The sequence below is a fragment of the Nerophis lumbriciformis genome, linkage group LG23 (assembly GCF_033978685.3).
Source record: "Nerophis lumbriciformis linkage group LG23, RoL_Nlum_v2.1, whole genome shotgun sequence".
Taxonomy (NCBI): domain Eukaryota; kingdom Metazoa; phylum Chordata; class Actinopteri; order Syngnathiformes; family Syngnathidae; genus Nerophis; species Nerophis lumbriciformis.
The window spans coordinates 3,450,147-3,468,855 of NC_084570.2; the positions used below are offsets into that span (position 1 = coordinate 3,450,147).

The 18,709-nt window shown below is 40.0% G+C and overlaps 1 protein-coding gene across 1 annotated transcript; it reads left to right on the top strand.

Annotated features, from left to right (window-relative positions):
* Positions 1–432: 432 nt before the first annotated feature.
* Positions 433–16,537, top strand: LOC133622608 (L-rhamnose-binding lectin CSL1-like). The gene is made up of 8 exons (XM_061985435.1): positions 433–471; positions 541–573; positions 6,298–6,348; positions 6,438–6,582; positions 9,739–9,851; positions 9,949–9,999; positions 10,081–10,207; positions 16,429–16,537. The coding sequence occupies exons 1-8, from the start codon at positions 441–443 to the stop codon at positions 16,535–16,537; spliced, it is 660 nt and encodes a 219-aa protein (XP_061841419.1). The 5' UTR covers positions 433–440.
* The last annotated feature ends 2,172 nt before the right edge of the window (positions 16,538–18,709 follow it).

Sequence of the window (18,709 nt, forward strand, 5' to 3'; positions counted from 1 at the left end):
TTGAGATATTTCATCTTACTTAGATTTCAGTTTTTGCAGTGCAATAAAAGGAAATGACACTCTCTCTGTAAAGCCGAGCTTTTGTTATACAGAATTGTTGTGTACTAATAGGATTTGTTGAATTATGAGGTGATATTGGTGTTTTTAAGAGGTGGAATAGGTCAATAAAGTCCCCAGGTAGCAAATGCACGGCCCATCACTTGTGTAAAGTGTTGACTTTCTATAGTTTCGTAGCCCTTTGGGGAAAATCAATATTCAACTGAGAACTGTCCAGCCACTATTTGCTTATTTCAACACTGTACTGTTTAACAGCAACTTTACATTAGTCAACTTCATTTACGCCACCGGCAAGACATCAACGCCCTGTCCACGCGGTCTGTTTGCACAGGTCTGAATAAAAAAGCCGTACATTTCCAGCGTTGCTACATTCATCTGACGAGATGTTGCCTGCAAAGTTGACAGTCGTTGCCCGTGAGTATTCAGTGAAATCCACACTTGAAATAATGGTCATTAATTTTAGTTGATGTTCTATTTCCATAGTCCTGGCGTCAGTTTGGTGTTGCACATCACAAGGTAGGTGTTTTCTCTTTTTTTTTTTTCTATGAACATCTCAGGTTGTTTTTTTTTCCTCGTAGAAGATTACATTCGTTGCGTTAGCACAGGGGTGTCAAACGTATTTCAGCTCAGGGTCTATTCCCACGCTGAGCCGCACTGGTAAAATCATGGCGTAATAATTTAAAGAAAAACACAACTTCAGATTGTCTCTTTGTTTTACCCATACTTGCCAACCCTCCCGGATTTTCCGGGAGACTCCCGAAATTCAGCGCCTCTCCCGAAAATCTCCCGAAAATCTCCCGAAATTCAGGCTTTCCCACAATATAAACAGCGTACCTGCCCAATGACGTTATAACTGTAGAATGATGGAGGGCGAGTTCTTGGTTTCTTATGTGGGTTTATTGTTAGGCAGTTTCATTAACGTCCTCCCAGCGCGGCAACAACACACAACAACAGCAGTCACGTTTTCGTCTGCCGTAAACGGCAATGTTGTGACACTCTTAAACAGGACAATACTGCCATCTAGTGCATTTGATGAAAGGACTTTTGATGAAAGGACTTTTGTGTGTGCCACAAAGCAATGCATCATCAGAGAGGGTGTTCAGCATTGTTAGAAAAATAGTGGCAGAGAATAGAACAAGGATGGACAATTCAACGCTTAACTCAACAATGAGTAGATGAGTGTTATGTGTGTGTATATGTGTAAATAAATGAACACTGAAATTCAAGTATTTATTTTATATATATATATATATATATATACACATACATACATACATACATACATACATACATACATACATACATACATACATACATACATACATACATACATACATATATATATATATATATATATACATACATACGTATATATATATATACATACATACATACATACATACATACATACATACATATATATATATATATATACATACATACATACGTATATATATATATACATACATACATACATACATACATACGTATATATATATATACATACATACATACATACGTATATATATATATACATATATATACATACATACATACGTATATATATATATATATATATATACATACATACATACATACATACATACATACATATATATATATATATATATACATATATATACATACATATATATATATATATGTATGTATATATATATATATATATATATATATATATAAAGAAATACTTGACTTTCAGTGAATTCTAGCTATAAATATATATTTATTTTATTTTATATATATATATATATATATATATATATGTATGTATGTGTGTATATACATATATATATATATATATGAAATACTTGACTTGGTGAATTCTAGCTGTAAATATACTCCTTCCCTCTTAGCCACGCCCCCAACCACGCCCCCCCACCTCCCGAAATCGGAGGTCTCAAGGTTGGCAAGTATGGTTTTACCTTGGCCAAAAATAGAACCGGCGCGACCTGAAAATGTTTACATTACAAATAATCTTATTGGCAAAACACTTCAAGTTAGTTGAAAATTCTGAGGGAAAAAAAAAAATGGTGCAGTTTCAAAAACATCCAGGAGGAACAAAATAAACTGAGATTTGGTCGCGGTATATTTACAAAGCCATTAAACTTTAAGCACTTCCTGTTAAGCAGTCTCGTGTTGTCAGTTCACCTTTAAAAGACGTGTTTGGAAAAGCAACTGAATGCTTCATTCAAACCGCTGCATTGATGACATCCGCAACTGCCACAACACATTCATTTATCACCATTCCAATGTTACAATTATAATATAAACAAAACGATCAAAATAACACCATGGCCGAAATCAAGGTAATATAACTACAAACTTAGCCAATGCGAACATGGTAGATTGAAGCATAAAATAAAATAGAACAAACAACAAATGTAGAAACCCATTTTACAATGGAGTTCAGGGTGCGCATCTCGCCATCAACTCATTGCGTGCGCCGACGAAAGTCTAACCACAAAGATGACGGTCATATTGACTTGAGTGGAAAATTTACAATGAAAGAACCCAACAAGCACAAGACATTAAAACAACGTCAAAAACGTGTTAAAATTGGGTTCTGACGTTGAGCATCTCAAACCTAACGTTGGAACAACATACTTTTTGACGACGTTTAGCCAACGTCGGCTTCTGTGGTTGATTTGACCGTTGAACTTTGATCATTTCCCAACCAATATTCTACAACACAAATAGAAGGTTGAAACAACGTGTTTTTTGACAACGTTTATTCAATGTCAGGTCGTGACGTTGATTTGACCATTGAAATCAATCAATCAATCAATGTTTATTTATATAGCCCTAAATCACATGTGTCTCAAAGGGCTGCACAAGCCACAATGACATCCGCGGTACAGAGCCCACATAAGGGCAAGGAAAAACTCACAACCCCAATGGGACATCGATGTGAATGGCCGCATATGTGGGTGCCCCCCCTCTAGGGGAGAACGAATGCAATGGACGTCGAGTGGGTCTAGCATAATATTGTGAAAGTCCAGTCCATAGTGGATCTAACATAATAGTGAGAGTCCAGTCCATAGTGGATCTAACATAATAGTGAGAGTCCAGTCCATAGTGGATCTAACATAATAGTGAGAGTCCAGTCCATAGTGGATCTAACATAATAGTGAGAGTCCAGTCCATAATGGATCTAACATAATAGTGTGAGAGTACAGTCCATAGTGGATCTAACATAATAGTGAGAGTCCAGTCCATAGTGGATCTAACATAATAGTGAGAGTCCAGTCCATAATGGATCTAACATAATAGTGTGAGAGTACAGTCCATAGTGGATCTAACATAATAGTGAGAGTCCAGTCCATAGTGGATCTAACTTAATAGTGTGAGAGTACAGTCCATAGGGAATCTAACTTAATAGTGTGAGAGTACAGTCCATAGTGAATCTAACATAATAGTGAGAGTCCAGTCCATAGTGGATCTAACATAATAGTGTGAGAGTCCAGTCCATAGTGGATCTAACATAATAGTGTGAGAGTCCAGTCCATAGCGAATCTAACATAATAGTGTGAGAGTCCAGTCCATTGTGGATCTAACATAATAGTGTGAGAGTCCAGTTCATAGTAGATAGAGCATAATAGTGAGAGTCCAGTCCATAGTGGATCTAACATAATAGTGTGAGAGTCCAGTCCATAGTGGATCTAACATAATAGTGAGAGTCCAGTCCATAGTGGATCTAACATAATAGTGAGAGTCCAGTCCATAGTGGATCTAACATAATAGTGAGAGTCCAGTCCATAGTGGATCTAACATAATAGTGTGAGAGTCCAGTCCATAGTGGATCTAACATAATAGTGAGAGTCCAGTCCATAGTGGATCTAACATAATAGTGAGAGTCCAGTCCATAGTGGATCTAACATAATAGTGAGAGTCCAGTCCATAGTGGATCTAACATAATAGTGTGAGAGTCCAGTCCATAGTGGATCTAACATAATAAATGAATGATAAATGGGTTGTACTTGTATAGCGCTTTTCTACCTTCAAAGTACTCAAAGCGCTTTGACACTACTTCCACATTTACCCATTCACACACACATTCACACACTGATGGAGGGAGCTGCCATGCAAGGCGCTAACCAGCACCCATCAGGAGCAAGGGTGAAGTGTCTTGCTCAGGACACAACGGACATGACGAGGTTGGTACTAGGTGGGGATTGAACCAGGGACCCTTGGGTTGCGCACGGCCACTCTTCCACTGCGCCACGCCGAGTCCAGTCCATAGTGGATCTAACATAATAGTGAGAGTCCAGTCCATAGTGGATCTAACATAATAGTGTGAGACTACAGTCCATAGTGGATCTAACATAATATTGTGAGAGTCCAGTCCATAGTGGATCTAACATAATAGTGAGAGTCCAGTCCATAGTGGATCTAACATAATAGTGTGAGAGTCCAGTCCATAGTGGATCTAACATCATAGTGAGAGTCCAGTCCATAGTGGATCTAACATAATAGTGTGAGAGTCCAGTCCATAGTGGATCTAACATAATAGTGTGAGAGTCCAGTCCATAGTGGATCTAACATAATAGTGAGAGTCCAGTCCATAGTGGATCTAACATAATAGTGAGAGTCCAGTCCATAGTGGATCTAACATAATAGTGTGAGAGTACAGTCCATAGTGGATCTAACATAATAGTAAGAGTCCAGTCCATAGTGGATCTAACATAATAGTGTGAGAGTCCAGTCCATAGTGGATCTAACATATAAGTGTGACAGTCCAGTCCATAGTGGATCTAACATAATAGTGAGAGTCCAGTCCATAGTGGATCTAACATAATAGTGTGAGAGTCCAGTCCATAGTGAATCTAACATAAAAGTGTGAGAGTCCAGTCCATAGTGGATCTAACATAATAGTGAGAGTCCAGTCCATAGTGGATCTAACATAATAGTGAGAGTACAGTCCATAGTGGATCTAACATAATAGTGTGAGAGTACAGTCCATAGTGAATCTAACATAATAGTGTGAGAGTCCAGTCCATAGTGGATCTAACATAATAGTAAGAGTCCAGTCCATAGTGGATCTAACATAATAGTGTGAGAGTCCAGTCCATAGTAGATCTAACATAATAGTGAGAGTCCAGTCCATAGTGGATCTAACATAATAGTGAGAGTCCAGTCCATAGTGGTTCTAACATAATAGTGTGAGAGTCCAGTCCCTAGTGGATCTAACATATTAGTGTGACAGTCCAGTCCATAGTGGATCTAACATAATAGTGAGAGTTTGGTCCATAGTGGATCTAACATAATAGTGTGAGAGTCCAGTCCATAGTGGATCTAACATAATAGTGAGAGTCCAGTCCATAGTGGATCTAACATAATAGTGAGAGTCCAGTCCATAGTGGATCTAACATAATAGTGAGAGTCCAGTCCATAGTGGATCTAACATAATAGTGTGAGAGTCCAGTCCATAGTGGATCTAACATAATAGTGTGAGAGTCCAGTCCATAGTGGATCTAACATAATAGTGTGAGAGTCCAGTCCATAGTGGATCTAACATAATAGTGAGAGTCCAGTCCATAGTGGATCTAAAATAATAGTGTGAGAGTCCAGTCCATAGTGGATCTAACATAATAGTGAGAGTCCAGTCCATAGTGGATCTAACATAATAGTAAGAGTCCAGTCCATAGTGGGGCCAGCAGGAGACCATTTCGAGCGGAGGCGGGTCAGCAGCGCAGAGATGTCCCCAACCGATGCACAGGCGAGCGGTCCACCCCGGGTCCCGACTCTGGACATGAATACAACTGAATACAACTATTTTGCAGCTTTGTTTCAAAGTCAGTTTGAAAAGGACATGCATGTATAATCAACGTTGTATCAATGTCTTGTGCCTGCTGGCAAGGCGTTGCAGGTCGATACTGCATCAGTCTGCCGCCATCTGCTGCCAGACCCAACAGGAGGAGCTGATTGCTTGCACCTGTGCCGATTGTAGTAGCGGAAGCCAATCCCGAGGTCGCTTAAAGTCAGCTGACGTGTCATCTTTAAACATGTGTGACGCGGGTTACACTTCAATTGCTATTTCGACATCCAATGGACACATTTAAAACAGCGGTTTCTTTTAAAAAAATTGTAGCTCGTTTTTATACTTAGAAAATTCATCTTGCCGGCTGCAGGCAGGATTAAACCTGTTCACTGGCCTGATCAATTTGACACCTTTGCTTTTGTATTTGAGTGACAGCTGTGTTGTGTGCTCCAACCGTTCAGAGCTCCGCTATAGTGTCGCATGTGGCAGTAAGAACCTGATACTGCAATGCCGTAAGTATTCCAACTTTACTCAAAGCCTCGTTTGCTTCATATTGTCCAGCGTCGAACCAAGCGCCCATTGTGCTTCATGTTTTGTACAGCCGACAATCACGTTGTCAGAGTGAAAGACCTACGCTATGGTAAAGCTGATCAGGTCAACTGTGCCGCCACAACCCAAGCCGCCACAGTCTTCTCAACACGACCGCAGTGCCTCAATCCCAATCTTAACTCATGGACCATGTTCATGTGAGACCATCATGACTTGCTCAGAAATACATTGAACCGCATAGAGCAGTGTTTCCCAGAGTTATCAAATGTTATCCATACCTTAATTTATGGTGGTTCTGGTCTAAACTTGGTGTCACATCTATTTTATATATATCTTGTTTGAGCAATTTGATAACTACTAATTTGAATATAACAGGTGTCTCAGATTCGCGGAATTCAGGCCACAGGCCTATATTTTGTAGTCCTCCACTTAATTTCATAGTGTACAAACCCCGTTTCCATATGAGTTGGGAAATTGTGTTAGATGTAAATATAAACGGAATACAATGATTTGCAAATCCTTTTCAACCCATATTCAATTGAATGCACTACAAAGACAAGATATTTGATGTTCAAACTCATACATTTTTTTTGTTTTTTTGTAAATAATAATGAACTTAGAATTTCATGGCTGCAACACGTGCCAAAGTAGTTGGGAAAGGGCATGTTCACCACTGTGTTACATGGCCTTTCCTTTTAACAACGCTCAGTAAACGTTTGGGAACTGAGGAGACACATTTTTTAAGCTTCTCAGGTGGAATTCTTTCCCATTCTTGCTTGATGTGCAGCTTAAGTTGTTCAACAGTCCGGGGGTCTCCGTTGTGGTATTTTAGGCTTCATAATGCGTAAAGTACCTCTAATTTTTGTATTTTTAGGGACCGCAATGTCCCTTTGGGACAGAGGACCCTATTGTATTTTGAGCGTTTTATTATTATTATTATTCCGCCGCCTCTTTGAGCTGTAATTTGACCCCCTTAACATGCTTCAAAATTCACCATCACACATTCACACATCGGGACTGGCGGAAATTGCCATTTAATAAAAAAAATAAATAAATAAACTCAAAATTGCGCTCTAGCGCCCCCTAGGAAAAAACACAGACAAAACTGCTTGCAACTTCCGGTAGAAATGTCATAGAGACATGAATCAAAAACCTCTATGTAGGTCTGACTTAGACCTAGATTTCATACATTGACATCCTTAGGTAAAAATCAACAGAAAGTTGGCAATTCCCCCTTCAAAACAAAAGTTTAGTAAAAGCCATCACTTTTGCCTCTTTGAGCTGTAATTTGACCCCCTGAACATGCTTCAAAACTCACCAAACTGGACACACAAATCAGGATTGGCAAAAATTGCCATTTAATAAAAAAACAACCCAAAACTCAAAATTGCGCTCTAGCGCCCCCTAGGAAAAAACACAGACAAAACTGCTTGCAACTTCCGGTAGAAATGTCGTAGAGACATGAATCAAAAACCTCTATGTAGGTCTGACTTAGACCTCTATGTAGGTCTGACTTAGACCTAGATTTCATACATTGACATCCTTAGGTAAAAATCAACAGAAAGTTGGCAATTCCCCCTTCAAAACAAAAGTTTAGTAAAAACCGTCACTTTTGCCTCTTTGAGCTGTAATTTGACCCCCTTAACATGCTTCAAAACTCACCAAACTGGACACACACATCTGGATTGGCAAAAATTGCCATTTAATAAAAAAACAACAACAACCCAAAACTCAAAATTGCGCTCTAGCGCCCCCTAGGAAAAAACACAGACAAAACTGCTTGCAACTTCCGGTAGAAATGTCATAGAGACATGAATCAAAAACCTCTATGTAGGTCTGACTTAGACCTAGATTTCATACATTGACATCCTTAGGTAAAAATCAACAGAAAGTTGGCAATTCCCCCTTCAAAACAAAAGTTTAGTAAAAGCCATCACTTTTGCCTCTTTGAGCTGTAATTTGACCCCCTGAACATGCTTCAAAACTCACCAAACTGGACACACAAATCAGGATTGGCAAAAATTGCCATTTAATAAAAAAACAACCCAAAACTCAAAATTGCGCTCTAGCGCCCCCTAGGAAAAAACACAGACAAAACTGCTTGCAACTTCCGGTAGAAATGTCGTAGAGACATGAATCAAAAACCTCTATGTAGGTCTGACTTAGACCTCTATGTAGGTCTGACTTAGACCTAGATTTCATACATTGACATCCTTAGGTAAAAATCAACAGAAAGTTGGCAATTCCCCCTTCAAAACAAAAGTTTAGTAAAAACCGTCACGTTTGCCTCTTTGAGCTGTAATTTGACCCCCTGAACATGCTTCAAAACTCACCAAACTGGACACACACATCAGGATTGGCAAAAATTGCCATTTAATAAAAAAACAACCCAAAACTCAAAATTGCGCTCTAGCGCCCCCTAGGAAAAAACACAGACAAAACTGCTTGCAACTTCCGGTAGAAATGTCGTAGAGACATGAATCAAAAACCTCTATGTAGGTCTGACTTAGACCTAGATTTCATACATTGACATCCTTAGGTGAAAATCAACAGAAAGTTGGCAATTCCCCCTTCAAAACAAAAGTTTAGTAAAAACCGTCACTTTTGCCTCTTTGAGCTGTAATTTGACCCCCTTAACATGCTTCAAAACTCACCAAACTGGACACACACATCTGGATTGTCAAAAATTGCGATCTAATAAAAAACCCAACCCCAAAACTCAAATTTGCGCTCTAGCGCCCCCTAGGAAGAAAACACAGACACAACTGCTCCTAGGAAGAAAACTCAGACAAAACTGCCTGTAACTTCCAGTAGGAATGTCTTAGAGACATGAAACAAAAACCTCTATGTAGGTCTCACTTAGACATACATTTCATTTATTGACCCCCAGCAAAAATCAACAGGAAGTTTGCAATTCCCCCTTCAAAACAAAAGTTTTGTAAAAACCGGTCACCTTTATTCAAACATTATCTCCTCTGAGCGCGTTTGTCGTGTCGGCTTCAAACTAGCACAGGAGAGAGATTGAACCCTTCTGATTAAAAGTTGACCAAAGAGTTTTAATTACTGCTCTGGTTTGGATTTTATGTGCGTCAAAGTCGGTCCCGTCCATCGCTGCTTGCAGCTTTAATTGTCCTTGTTTTTGAACACTGACTTTTTGCAGTGTAGTTTTTATTTGTATTTATTTTTTTATTATCTTTTTATTTGTATTTATTTTGTAATACACTGTAGCACTTTGAGGTGGTTTACTCAATGTAAAGTGCTTTTTACAAATAAAATCTATTATTATTGTTATTATAATTATTATTTGTAGCCACATAAAAATACAAATAAACATTGTTTCTTCGATATTTCAGCTGTAATGGCCTGCAGCGTTGCCGCCTGCCAAAGCCAAATCCAATAATGTTCGTATGCGACGAAAATGACAACTTTATCCAGGTCAGATATTACTGCAGGAAGCAAAGACCTGGTGAGCTTTCTATTGAACTTCAACACAAATGTGTTTTGTGTGATTATTTTTTCTCCCCCAAAATTGTAAGATCTGTTGTCACATTCTTCTTCAACAGCTGAGCGCACAGTTGTTGCCTGCGAAGGAAAAACGGCAGCTCTCATATGCGGTAAGGTGACAATTTACGTGGTACTTTTGACAATGCAATGAGTAGTCAAAACACTTAATGGCAATTGTGAGTCGCCCTTAGGCGGTGGTAAATCCATCAGGGTCCTGAAGGCCAGCTATGGACGCTTTGATGAGACATTCTGCAGTAAAACCCCCTCCATCATGACTTTCTGCGCCAGCCCCTCAGCCCATAGGATCGTTGCAGATAAGTAAGTGTTAGTTTGCTCGTCATCTTAATTTAATCCCACTAGCAAATAGGGAAGTGTCTTTGTTTGTTCTTTTTGAAATAGTTTGGAGGGCATGTGAAATTGCCATCTTCCATACCCAAGTCTGTGCTCTACTCAGCGGCATTTTTAGTCATTTGGGAGCGAAAGCAACGTGGTAATTTACTACTTTTACCATACGAGCTGCATCTGAAAGCTTGGCAAACCGCAATGGTCGTGCAAAACGCTTTTACTGTCGTTGATAATAACATTAATCATCATTCAATAGGGATTTTAACGGTATTGTTGTTTCAAAATTCTCGCTATAATTTCCCAACAAGAATTTAGAGAACTCCTTCCAATGTTGTTTTTATTCTGGCACTATTAAATGGGCAAACTACATCTCTAGGGGTGTAACGGTACGTGTATTTGTATTGAACCGTTTCGGTACGGGGGTTTTGGTTCGGTTCGGAGGTGTACCGAACGAGTTTCTACACGGACATATAAAGTAGCCACCTCCGCTTCCTTCTGCCTCTGTTTCTGTCAGTACTCTACACAGAACCCAGCATTGTCCCACCCACACAACCATCTGATTGGTCACAAACAGAGCGGTAACAGCCAATCAGCAGTGCGTATTCAGAGCGCATGTAGTCAGTGCTTAGCGTTTAGCAGGTAATCATCAGGCTGCGGATTCTCCCTAAATTATAATAAACACCTCTCAGTCAACTACTAGTAACATCACTATGAGCCCGTTGACCTTCTAGAAATATAAAAGGCAGCTCAGCCTACTCGCAGTCCTGCCTTGAGGTGAAGGCTAATTCACTTTTAACGTAACGTTAGCTCATTTTGCGGTGTGTGTGTGTTATGGACAGCAAAGCCCTGTCTGTCTGTTATTTCACTTTACATTTTTCTGTGTTGATTGAGCTGTGTTGAAGCAGCAAAAAAAGGACATTATGTTAAATAAAGAGTTTCTGTCTCTGATAGTTGATATAATAATGTAACTGCATCATTAAGCCTACATGAACTCCATGCTGTTCAGGGATGAATAGTCTCTCCTATTGCTATTGTACCATTTTTTCAGCTATAGTTACATTAATCATTAGTAATGCAGCAGCCTAGTTTTGAATGGCAGGGTCCCTGCTACCACATGTTGATAAAAATATAACATTTACATAATAAATCAACTACAGGCTTCCCAAATGCTGTAATAAATTAAGCATGATGAGTTGACTTGAAACCGTTTAATGTTGCACTTTTTATATGTAGAAGAACAGTTTTGTCATTTTATTTAATCTGAGCTGGACATCGGGGGCGGTACCTCTGGATTGGCAGACCGGGGTGGTGGTTCCTCTCTTTAAGAAGGGGAACCGGAGGGTGTGTTCTAACTATCATGGGATCACACTCCTCAGCCTTCCCGGTAAGGTCTATTCGGGTGTACTGGAGAGGAGGCTACGCCGGATAGTCGAACCTCGGATTCAGGAGGAACAGTGTGGTTTTCGTCCTGGTCGTGGAACTGTGGACCAGCTCTATACTCTCGGCAGGGTCCTTGAGGGTGCATGGGAGTTTGCCCAACCAGTCTACATGTGTTTTGTGGACTTGGAGAAGGCATTCGACCGTGTCCCTCGGAAAGTCCTGTGGGGAGTGCTCAGAGAGTATGGGGTATCGGACTGTCTGATTGTGGCAGTCCGCTCCCTGTATGCTCAGTGCCAGAGCTTGGTCCGCATTGCCGGCAGTAAGTCGGACACGTTTCCAGTGAGGGTTGGACTCCACCAAGGCTGCCCTTTGTCACCGATTCTGTTCATAACTTTTATGGACAGAATTTCTAGGCGCAGTCAAGGCGTTGAGGGGATCTGGTTTGGTGGCTGCAGGATTAGGTCTCTGCTTTTTGCAGATGATGTGGTCCTGATGGCTTCATCTGGCCAGGATCTTCAGCTCTCGCTGGATCGGTTGGCAGCCGAGTGTGAAGCGACTGGGATGAGAATCAGCACCTCCAAGTCCGAGTCCATGGTTCTCGCCCGGAAAAGGGTGGAGTGCCATCTCCAGGTTGGGGAGGAGATCTTGCCCCAAGTGGAGGAGTTCAAGTACCTCGGAGTCTTGTTCACGAGTGAGGGAAGAGTGGATCGTGAGATTGACCGGCGGATCGGTGCGGCGTCTTCAGTAATGCGGACGCTGTATCAATCCGTTGTGGTGAAGAAGGAGCTGAGCCGGAAGGCAAAGCTCTCAATTTACCGGTCGATCTACGTTCCCATCCTCACCTATGGTCATGAGCTTTGGGTTATGACCGAAAAGATCAAGATCACGGGTACAAGCAGCCGAAATAAGTTTCCTCCGCCGGGTGGCGGGGCTCTCCCTTAGAGATAGGGTGAGAAGCTCTGCCATCCGGGGGGAGCTCAAAGTAAAGCCGCTGCTCCTCCACATCGAGAGGAGCCAGATGAGGTGGTTCGGGCATCTGGTCAGGATGCCACCCGAGCGCCTCCCTAGGGAGGTGTTTAGGGCACGTCCGACCGGTAGGAGGCCGCGGGGAAGACCTAGGACACGTTGGGAAGACTATGTCTCCCGGCTGGCCTGGGAACGCCTCGGGGTCCCAAAGGAAGAGCTGGACGAAGTGGCTGGGGAGAGGGAAGTCTGGGCTACCCTGCTTAGGCTGCTGCCCCCGCGACCCGACCTCGGATAAGCGGAAGAAGATGGATGGATGGATGGATAATCTGAGCAACAACTTGAGGCAGTTTAATGTTGATTAACGTGGGCAGAATTATTATAGTGTTCCCAATGTTAAAAGGATAAAGCCATTGTTTACAAATTTGGTAAATAAATAACCAAAAAAAATGTATATTTTGTTGTTTTCTTACTGTACCGAAAATGAACCGAACCGTGACCTCTAAACCGAGGTATGTACCGTACTGTTTACTGTCCATGGAACCCTGACTGCAAATCTTTTTACACGAGCCCGTCAAAACCGCGCCGACATCTTCCTGAATCCAGTCTGCCCATGTGCAGTAACATGTAATCGTCCGTCGTGAGACAAGGGGAGGAGAAGCGATCACAACAATCATAGTTGATTAAACATTTTGATGTATTTTTAAGTGCACGACTTGAGACAAAAATGGTTTAAAATGGAAGAAAATTAGGGATGTCCGATAATGGCTTTTTGCCGATATCCGATACTCCGATATTGTCCAACTCTTTAATTACCGATACCGATATCAACCGATATATGCAGTCGTGGAATTAACACATTATTATGCCTAATTGGGACAACCAGGTATGGTGAAGATACGGTCCTTTTTAAAAATAATAATAATAAAATAAGATACATGAATTAAAAACATTTTCTTGAATAAAAAAGAAAGTAAAACAATATAAAAACAGTTACATAGAAACTAGTAATTAATGAAAATGAGTAAAATTAACTGTTAAAGGTTAGTACTATTAGTGGACCAGCAGCACGCACAATCATGTGTGCTTACGGACTGTATCCCTTGCAGACTGTATTGATATATAATGTAGGAACCACAATATTAATAACAGAAAGAAACAACCCTTTGGCATACTTGCCAACCCTCCCGGATTTTCCGGGAGACTCCCGAAATTCAGCGCCTCTCCCGAAAACCTCCCGGGACAAATTTTCTCCCGAAAATCTCCCGAAATTCAGGCGGAGCTGGAGGCCACGCCCCCTCCAGCTCCATGCAGACCTGAGTCCGCTTTCCCACAATATAAAGAACGTCTACAGTAAAGCAGTCCGTCTGCCGTAAACAGCAATGTTGTGACACTCTTAAACAGGACAATACTGCCATCTAGTGCATTTGATGAAAGCACTTTTGTGCGTGCCACACAGCAATGCATCATCAGAGAGGGTGTTCAGCATGGTTGGAAAGATAGTGACAGAGAATAGAACAAGGATGGACAATTCAACCCTTAACTCAACAATGAGTAGATGAGTGTTATGTGTGTGTATATGTGTGTGTATATGTGTAAATAAATGAACACTGAAATTCAAGTATTTCTTTTATTTATATATATATATATATATATATATATATATATATATATATATATATATATATATATACACACACACAGGTAAAAGCCAGTAAATTAGAATATTTTGAAAAACTTGATTTATTTCAGTAATTGCATTCAAAAGGTGTAACTTGTACATTATATTTATTCATTGCACACAGACTGATGCATTCAAATGTTTATTTCATTTAATTTTGATGATTTGAAGTGGCAACAAATGAAAATCCAAAATTCCGTGTGTCACAAAATTAGAATATTACTTAAGGCTAATACAAAAAAGGGATTTTTAGAAATGTTGGCCAACTGAAAAGTATGAAAATGAAAAATATGAGCATGTACAATACTCAATACTTGGTTGGCGCTCCTTTTGCCTCAATTACTGCGTTAATGCGGCGTGGCATGGAGTCGATGAGTTTCTGGCACTGCTCAGGTGTTATGAGAGCCCAGGTTGCTCTGATAGTGGCCTTCAACTCTTCTGCGTTTTTGGGTCTGGCATTCTGCATCTTCCTTTTCACAATACCCCACAGATTTTCTATGGGGCTAAGGTCAGGGGAGTTGGCGGGCCAATTTAGAACAGAAATACCATGGTCCGTAAACCAGGCACGGGTAGATTTTGCGCTGTGTGCAGGCGCCAAGTCCTGTTGGAACTTGAAATCTCCATCTCCATAGAGCAGGTCAGCAGCAGGAAGCATGAAGTGCTCTAAAACTTGCTGGTAGACGGCTGCGTTGACCCTGGATCTCAGGAAACAGAGTGGACCGACACCAGCAGATGACATGGCACCCCAAATCATCACCCAACCATGCAAATTTTGCATTTCCTTTGGAAATCGAGGTCCCAGAGTCTGGAGGAAGACAGGAGAGGCACAGGATCCACGTTGCCTGAAGTCTAGTGTAAAGTTTCCACCATCAGTGATGGTTTGGGGTGCCATGTCATCTGCTGGTGTCGGTCCACTCTGTTTCCTGAGATCCAGGGTCAACGCAGCCGTCTACCAGCAAGTTTTAGAGCACTTCATGCTTCCTGCTGCTGACCTGCTCTATGGAGATGGAGATTTCAAGTTCCAACAGGACTTGGCGCCTGCACACAGCGCAAAATCTACCCGTGCCTGGTTTACGGACCATGGTATTTCTGTTCTAAATTGGCCCGCCAACTCCCCTGACCTTAGCCCCATAGAAAATCTGTGGGGTATTGTGAAAAGGAAGATGCAGAATGCCAGACCCAAAAACGCAGAAGAGTTGAAGGCCACTATCAGAGCAACCTGGGCTCTCATAACACCTGAGCAGTGCCAGAAACTCATCGACTCCATGCCACGCCGCATTAACGCAGTAATTGAGGCAAAAGGAGCTCCAACCAAGTATTGAGTATTGTACATGCTCATATTTTTCATTTTCATACTTTTCAGTTGGCCAACATTTCTAAAAAATCCCTTTTTTGTATTAGCCTTAAGTAATATTCTAATTTTGTGACACACGGAATTTTGGATTTTCATTTGTTGCCACTTCAAATCATCAAAATTAAATGAAATAAACATTTGAATGCATCAGTCTGTGTGCAATGAATAAATATAATGTACAAGTTACACCTTTTGAATGCAATTACTGAAATAAATCAAGTTTTTCAAAATATTCTAATTTACTGGCTTTTACCTGTATATATATATATATATCCATCCATCCATTTTCTACCGCTTATTCCCTTCGGGGTCGCAGGGATATATATATATATATATATATATATATATATATATATATATATATATATATGAAAATACTTGACTTGGTGAATTCTAGCTGTAAATATACTCCTCCCCTCTTAACTACGCCCCCAACCACGCCCCCGCCCCAACCACGCCCCCTGCACCCACCCCCCGAAATTGGAGGTCTCAAGGTTGGCAAGTATGCCCTTTGGTGTGAATGAGTGTAAATGGGGGAGGGAAGTTTTTTGGGTTGGTGCACTAATTGTAAGTGTATCTTGTGTTTTTTATGTTGATTTAATAAAAAAATAAAAAAATAAAAAAAAACTAATAAAAAAAACCCGATACCGATAATAAAAAAAACGATGCCGATAATTTCCAATACTACATTTTAACGCATTTATCTCTAAAGAAAATGTTATTAATCATTTGGTATGAGACCTCTGCAGGCCAATGGAAATCCCAACTGCCTGTGTTCTTTGTTGCGTAACTCTTTTTCCTTGGACTGACCTACAGGTGCCGAAATCAAAAGTCCTGCAAAGTCCTTGTCGGCAAGAACTTGGGGACTGGGTCTAGATGTGATAGAAATCCCAAGTACCTAACTGTGAACTACCTCTGCGTGTGATTGGTGAGTGCCACAAACACGCCTGCAAACAAGCACCCACCTGCACATGCAATTATGTTGTTTTTTTTGCTCCTACGTTCATGTTTTACAGGACTTCTTGTTTGTTTCAACCTGAGACTGCCGGAGGAGAAGCATCTCCACATAGTCCAGTCTCTCGTGTTGACAATCACATTACTCATTAAAAATCTTGCATCGACTTGACTTGCGTAATGTGTCTTCTTTGAGGTATGCCTCACATAGTTTGCGTCTTCACTGAAAAACTGAAATCTAAGTGAGTTTAAATATCTCAAATAAGGCTGATATTTGCTTATTTTCTGTCTGATAAGATAATTCTTCTCACTAAGCAGATTTTATGTTGGAGTGTTTTACTTATTTTAAGTGTTTTGGTCCTAAATGATCTCAGTAAGATATTACAGCTTGTTGCTGAGATTTGATGACCTATATTGAGTAAAACATGCTTGAAACTAGAAAATCAACTGTTGCAAAGCTGTGTCATCAACACTCACAAGTATAAAACTACTTTTTTAAAGTAATCATTTGCATGAAAAAAAAAAAATCATGATCGCATATCATTATGTCAAGATAATGCCACTAGCATTTACTTATTTAAGAATATTTTTCAACATATTGAGCAAAAAGGTCTAATTTCTTTTTCTACTAAGAAAAGTGCACTTGTTATTAGTGAGAATATACTTATTTTAAGGTATTTTTGGGTTAATTGAGGTTAGCTAATTTTACTTGTTTTGGAAAGTCTTGACAAGACAAATTTTCTTGTTCTATCGGCAGATAATTTTGCTTAATTCAAATAAAATACCCCTCGTTTTTGTATGTTTTTTCTTGTTTTTGAACACTGACTTTTTGCAGTGTCGGAACTGAAAGTACTGACAGCCTACAGAACCAGGCCAGACACTACAAAGTTCTACAGGAGCTTAATTTAAGAATATTTTTCAACATATTGAGAAAAAAGATCTAATTTTTTTTTTCTGTTAAGAAAAGTGCACTTGTTATTAGTGAGAATATACTTATTTTAAGGTATTTTTAGGTTCATTGAGGTTAGCTAATTTTACTTGTTTTGGAAAGTCTTGACAAGACACATTTTCTTGTTCTATTGGCAGATAATTTTGCTTAGTTCAAATAAAATACCCCTCATTTTTGTATGTTTTTTCTTGTTTTTGAACACTGACTTTTTGCAGAATATACTTATTTTAAAGGTATTTTTGGGTTCATTGAGGTTAGTTAATTTTACTTGTTTTGGAAAGTCTTGACAAGCTGAATTTTCTTGTTCTATTGGCAGATCATTTTGCTTAGTTCAAGTACAATACCCCTCATTTTTGTATTTTTTGTTTTTGAACACTGACTTTTTGCAGTCTTCTTGGGCTGCATCCCCATAATTTATGGTTTAAGTTTATTTTGAATATGATACAACAAATATGTCCAAGTTTCTCATTACAACGTAAAGGAGTAGGACGAACCAGAACTAATTTAATCCTACCCCTATACCCCATTATTAGCACATTTTCACTTCCTGTTCTCAATTCGTACACAATCTATATCCCCAAATAATAATGAGTTAAGTGCATAATAGTTAAATGAGCTGTTATTCACATAATGAGATGAGTAAGATTAACACATTTTTGAAGGCGCGTCGTCACGTCGTGTCATTGCCGGTTTTGCGAGCGGACGAGCATGTTCGGCAGCGCACAATCACAGAGTACTTACAAGCAGACACAGTGTGTAGACAGAAAAGGGAGAACGGACGCATTTTGGCCTGAAAACTAACGATAAAGATGAAGTTATACCACTGAAACACCCTCAGGAAGAGGTGTTTTAAGACATGGCTAGCTAGCTAGCGGCTAACGTCCGTCCGCCGTCGGCAGTGTTTTAGCTACTTCTAAATCATGGCAACAAAAAAAGTAAGTTTCTTGCGTCCCTGCAGGACGAAGAATATCTAAAAATGCTTCACTACACACCATAGGAGGATACACTAGCTAACCGCTAACAGCAAGCTAGCACCCTGAAGGTAAACAAATGCCATGGGTGGATCTACACCGAACATCCACTGTAATGATACCAAGTACAATAGCGTATTTAGTCGGTACTACTATGATTACATCGGTATTTTTTATCGTCACAAAATCTTTTTTCCCGTTTTTAATTCATATTATGTTTATA

Bases quoted from the DNA above. Each gene is read 5' to 3' on its own strand.
- LOC133622608 (XM_061985435.1), top strand. From the start codon at position 441: ATGTTGCCTGCAAAGTTGACAGTCGTTGCCC. The intron at 6,583-9,738 runs GTGAGACCATCA...TCGATATTTCAG, and splicing joins AACTCATGGACCATGTTCAT to CTGTAATGGCCTGCAGCGTT. The intron at 9,852-9,948 runs GTGAGCTTTCTA...CTTCTTCAACAG, and splicing joins CTGCAGGAAGCAAAGACCTG to CTGAGCGCACAGTTGTTGCC.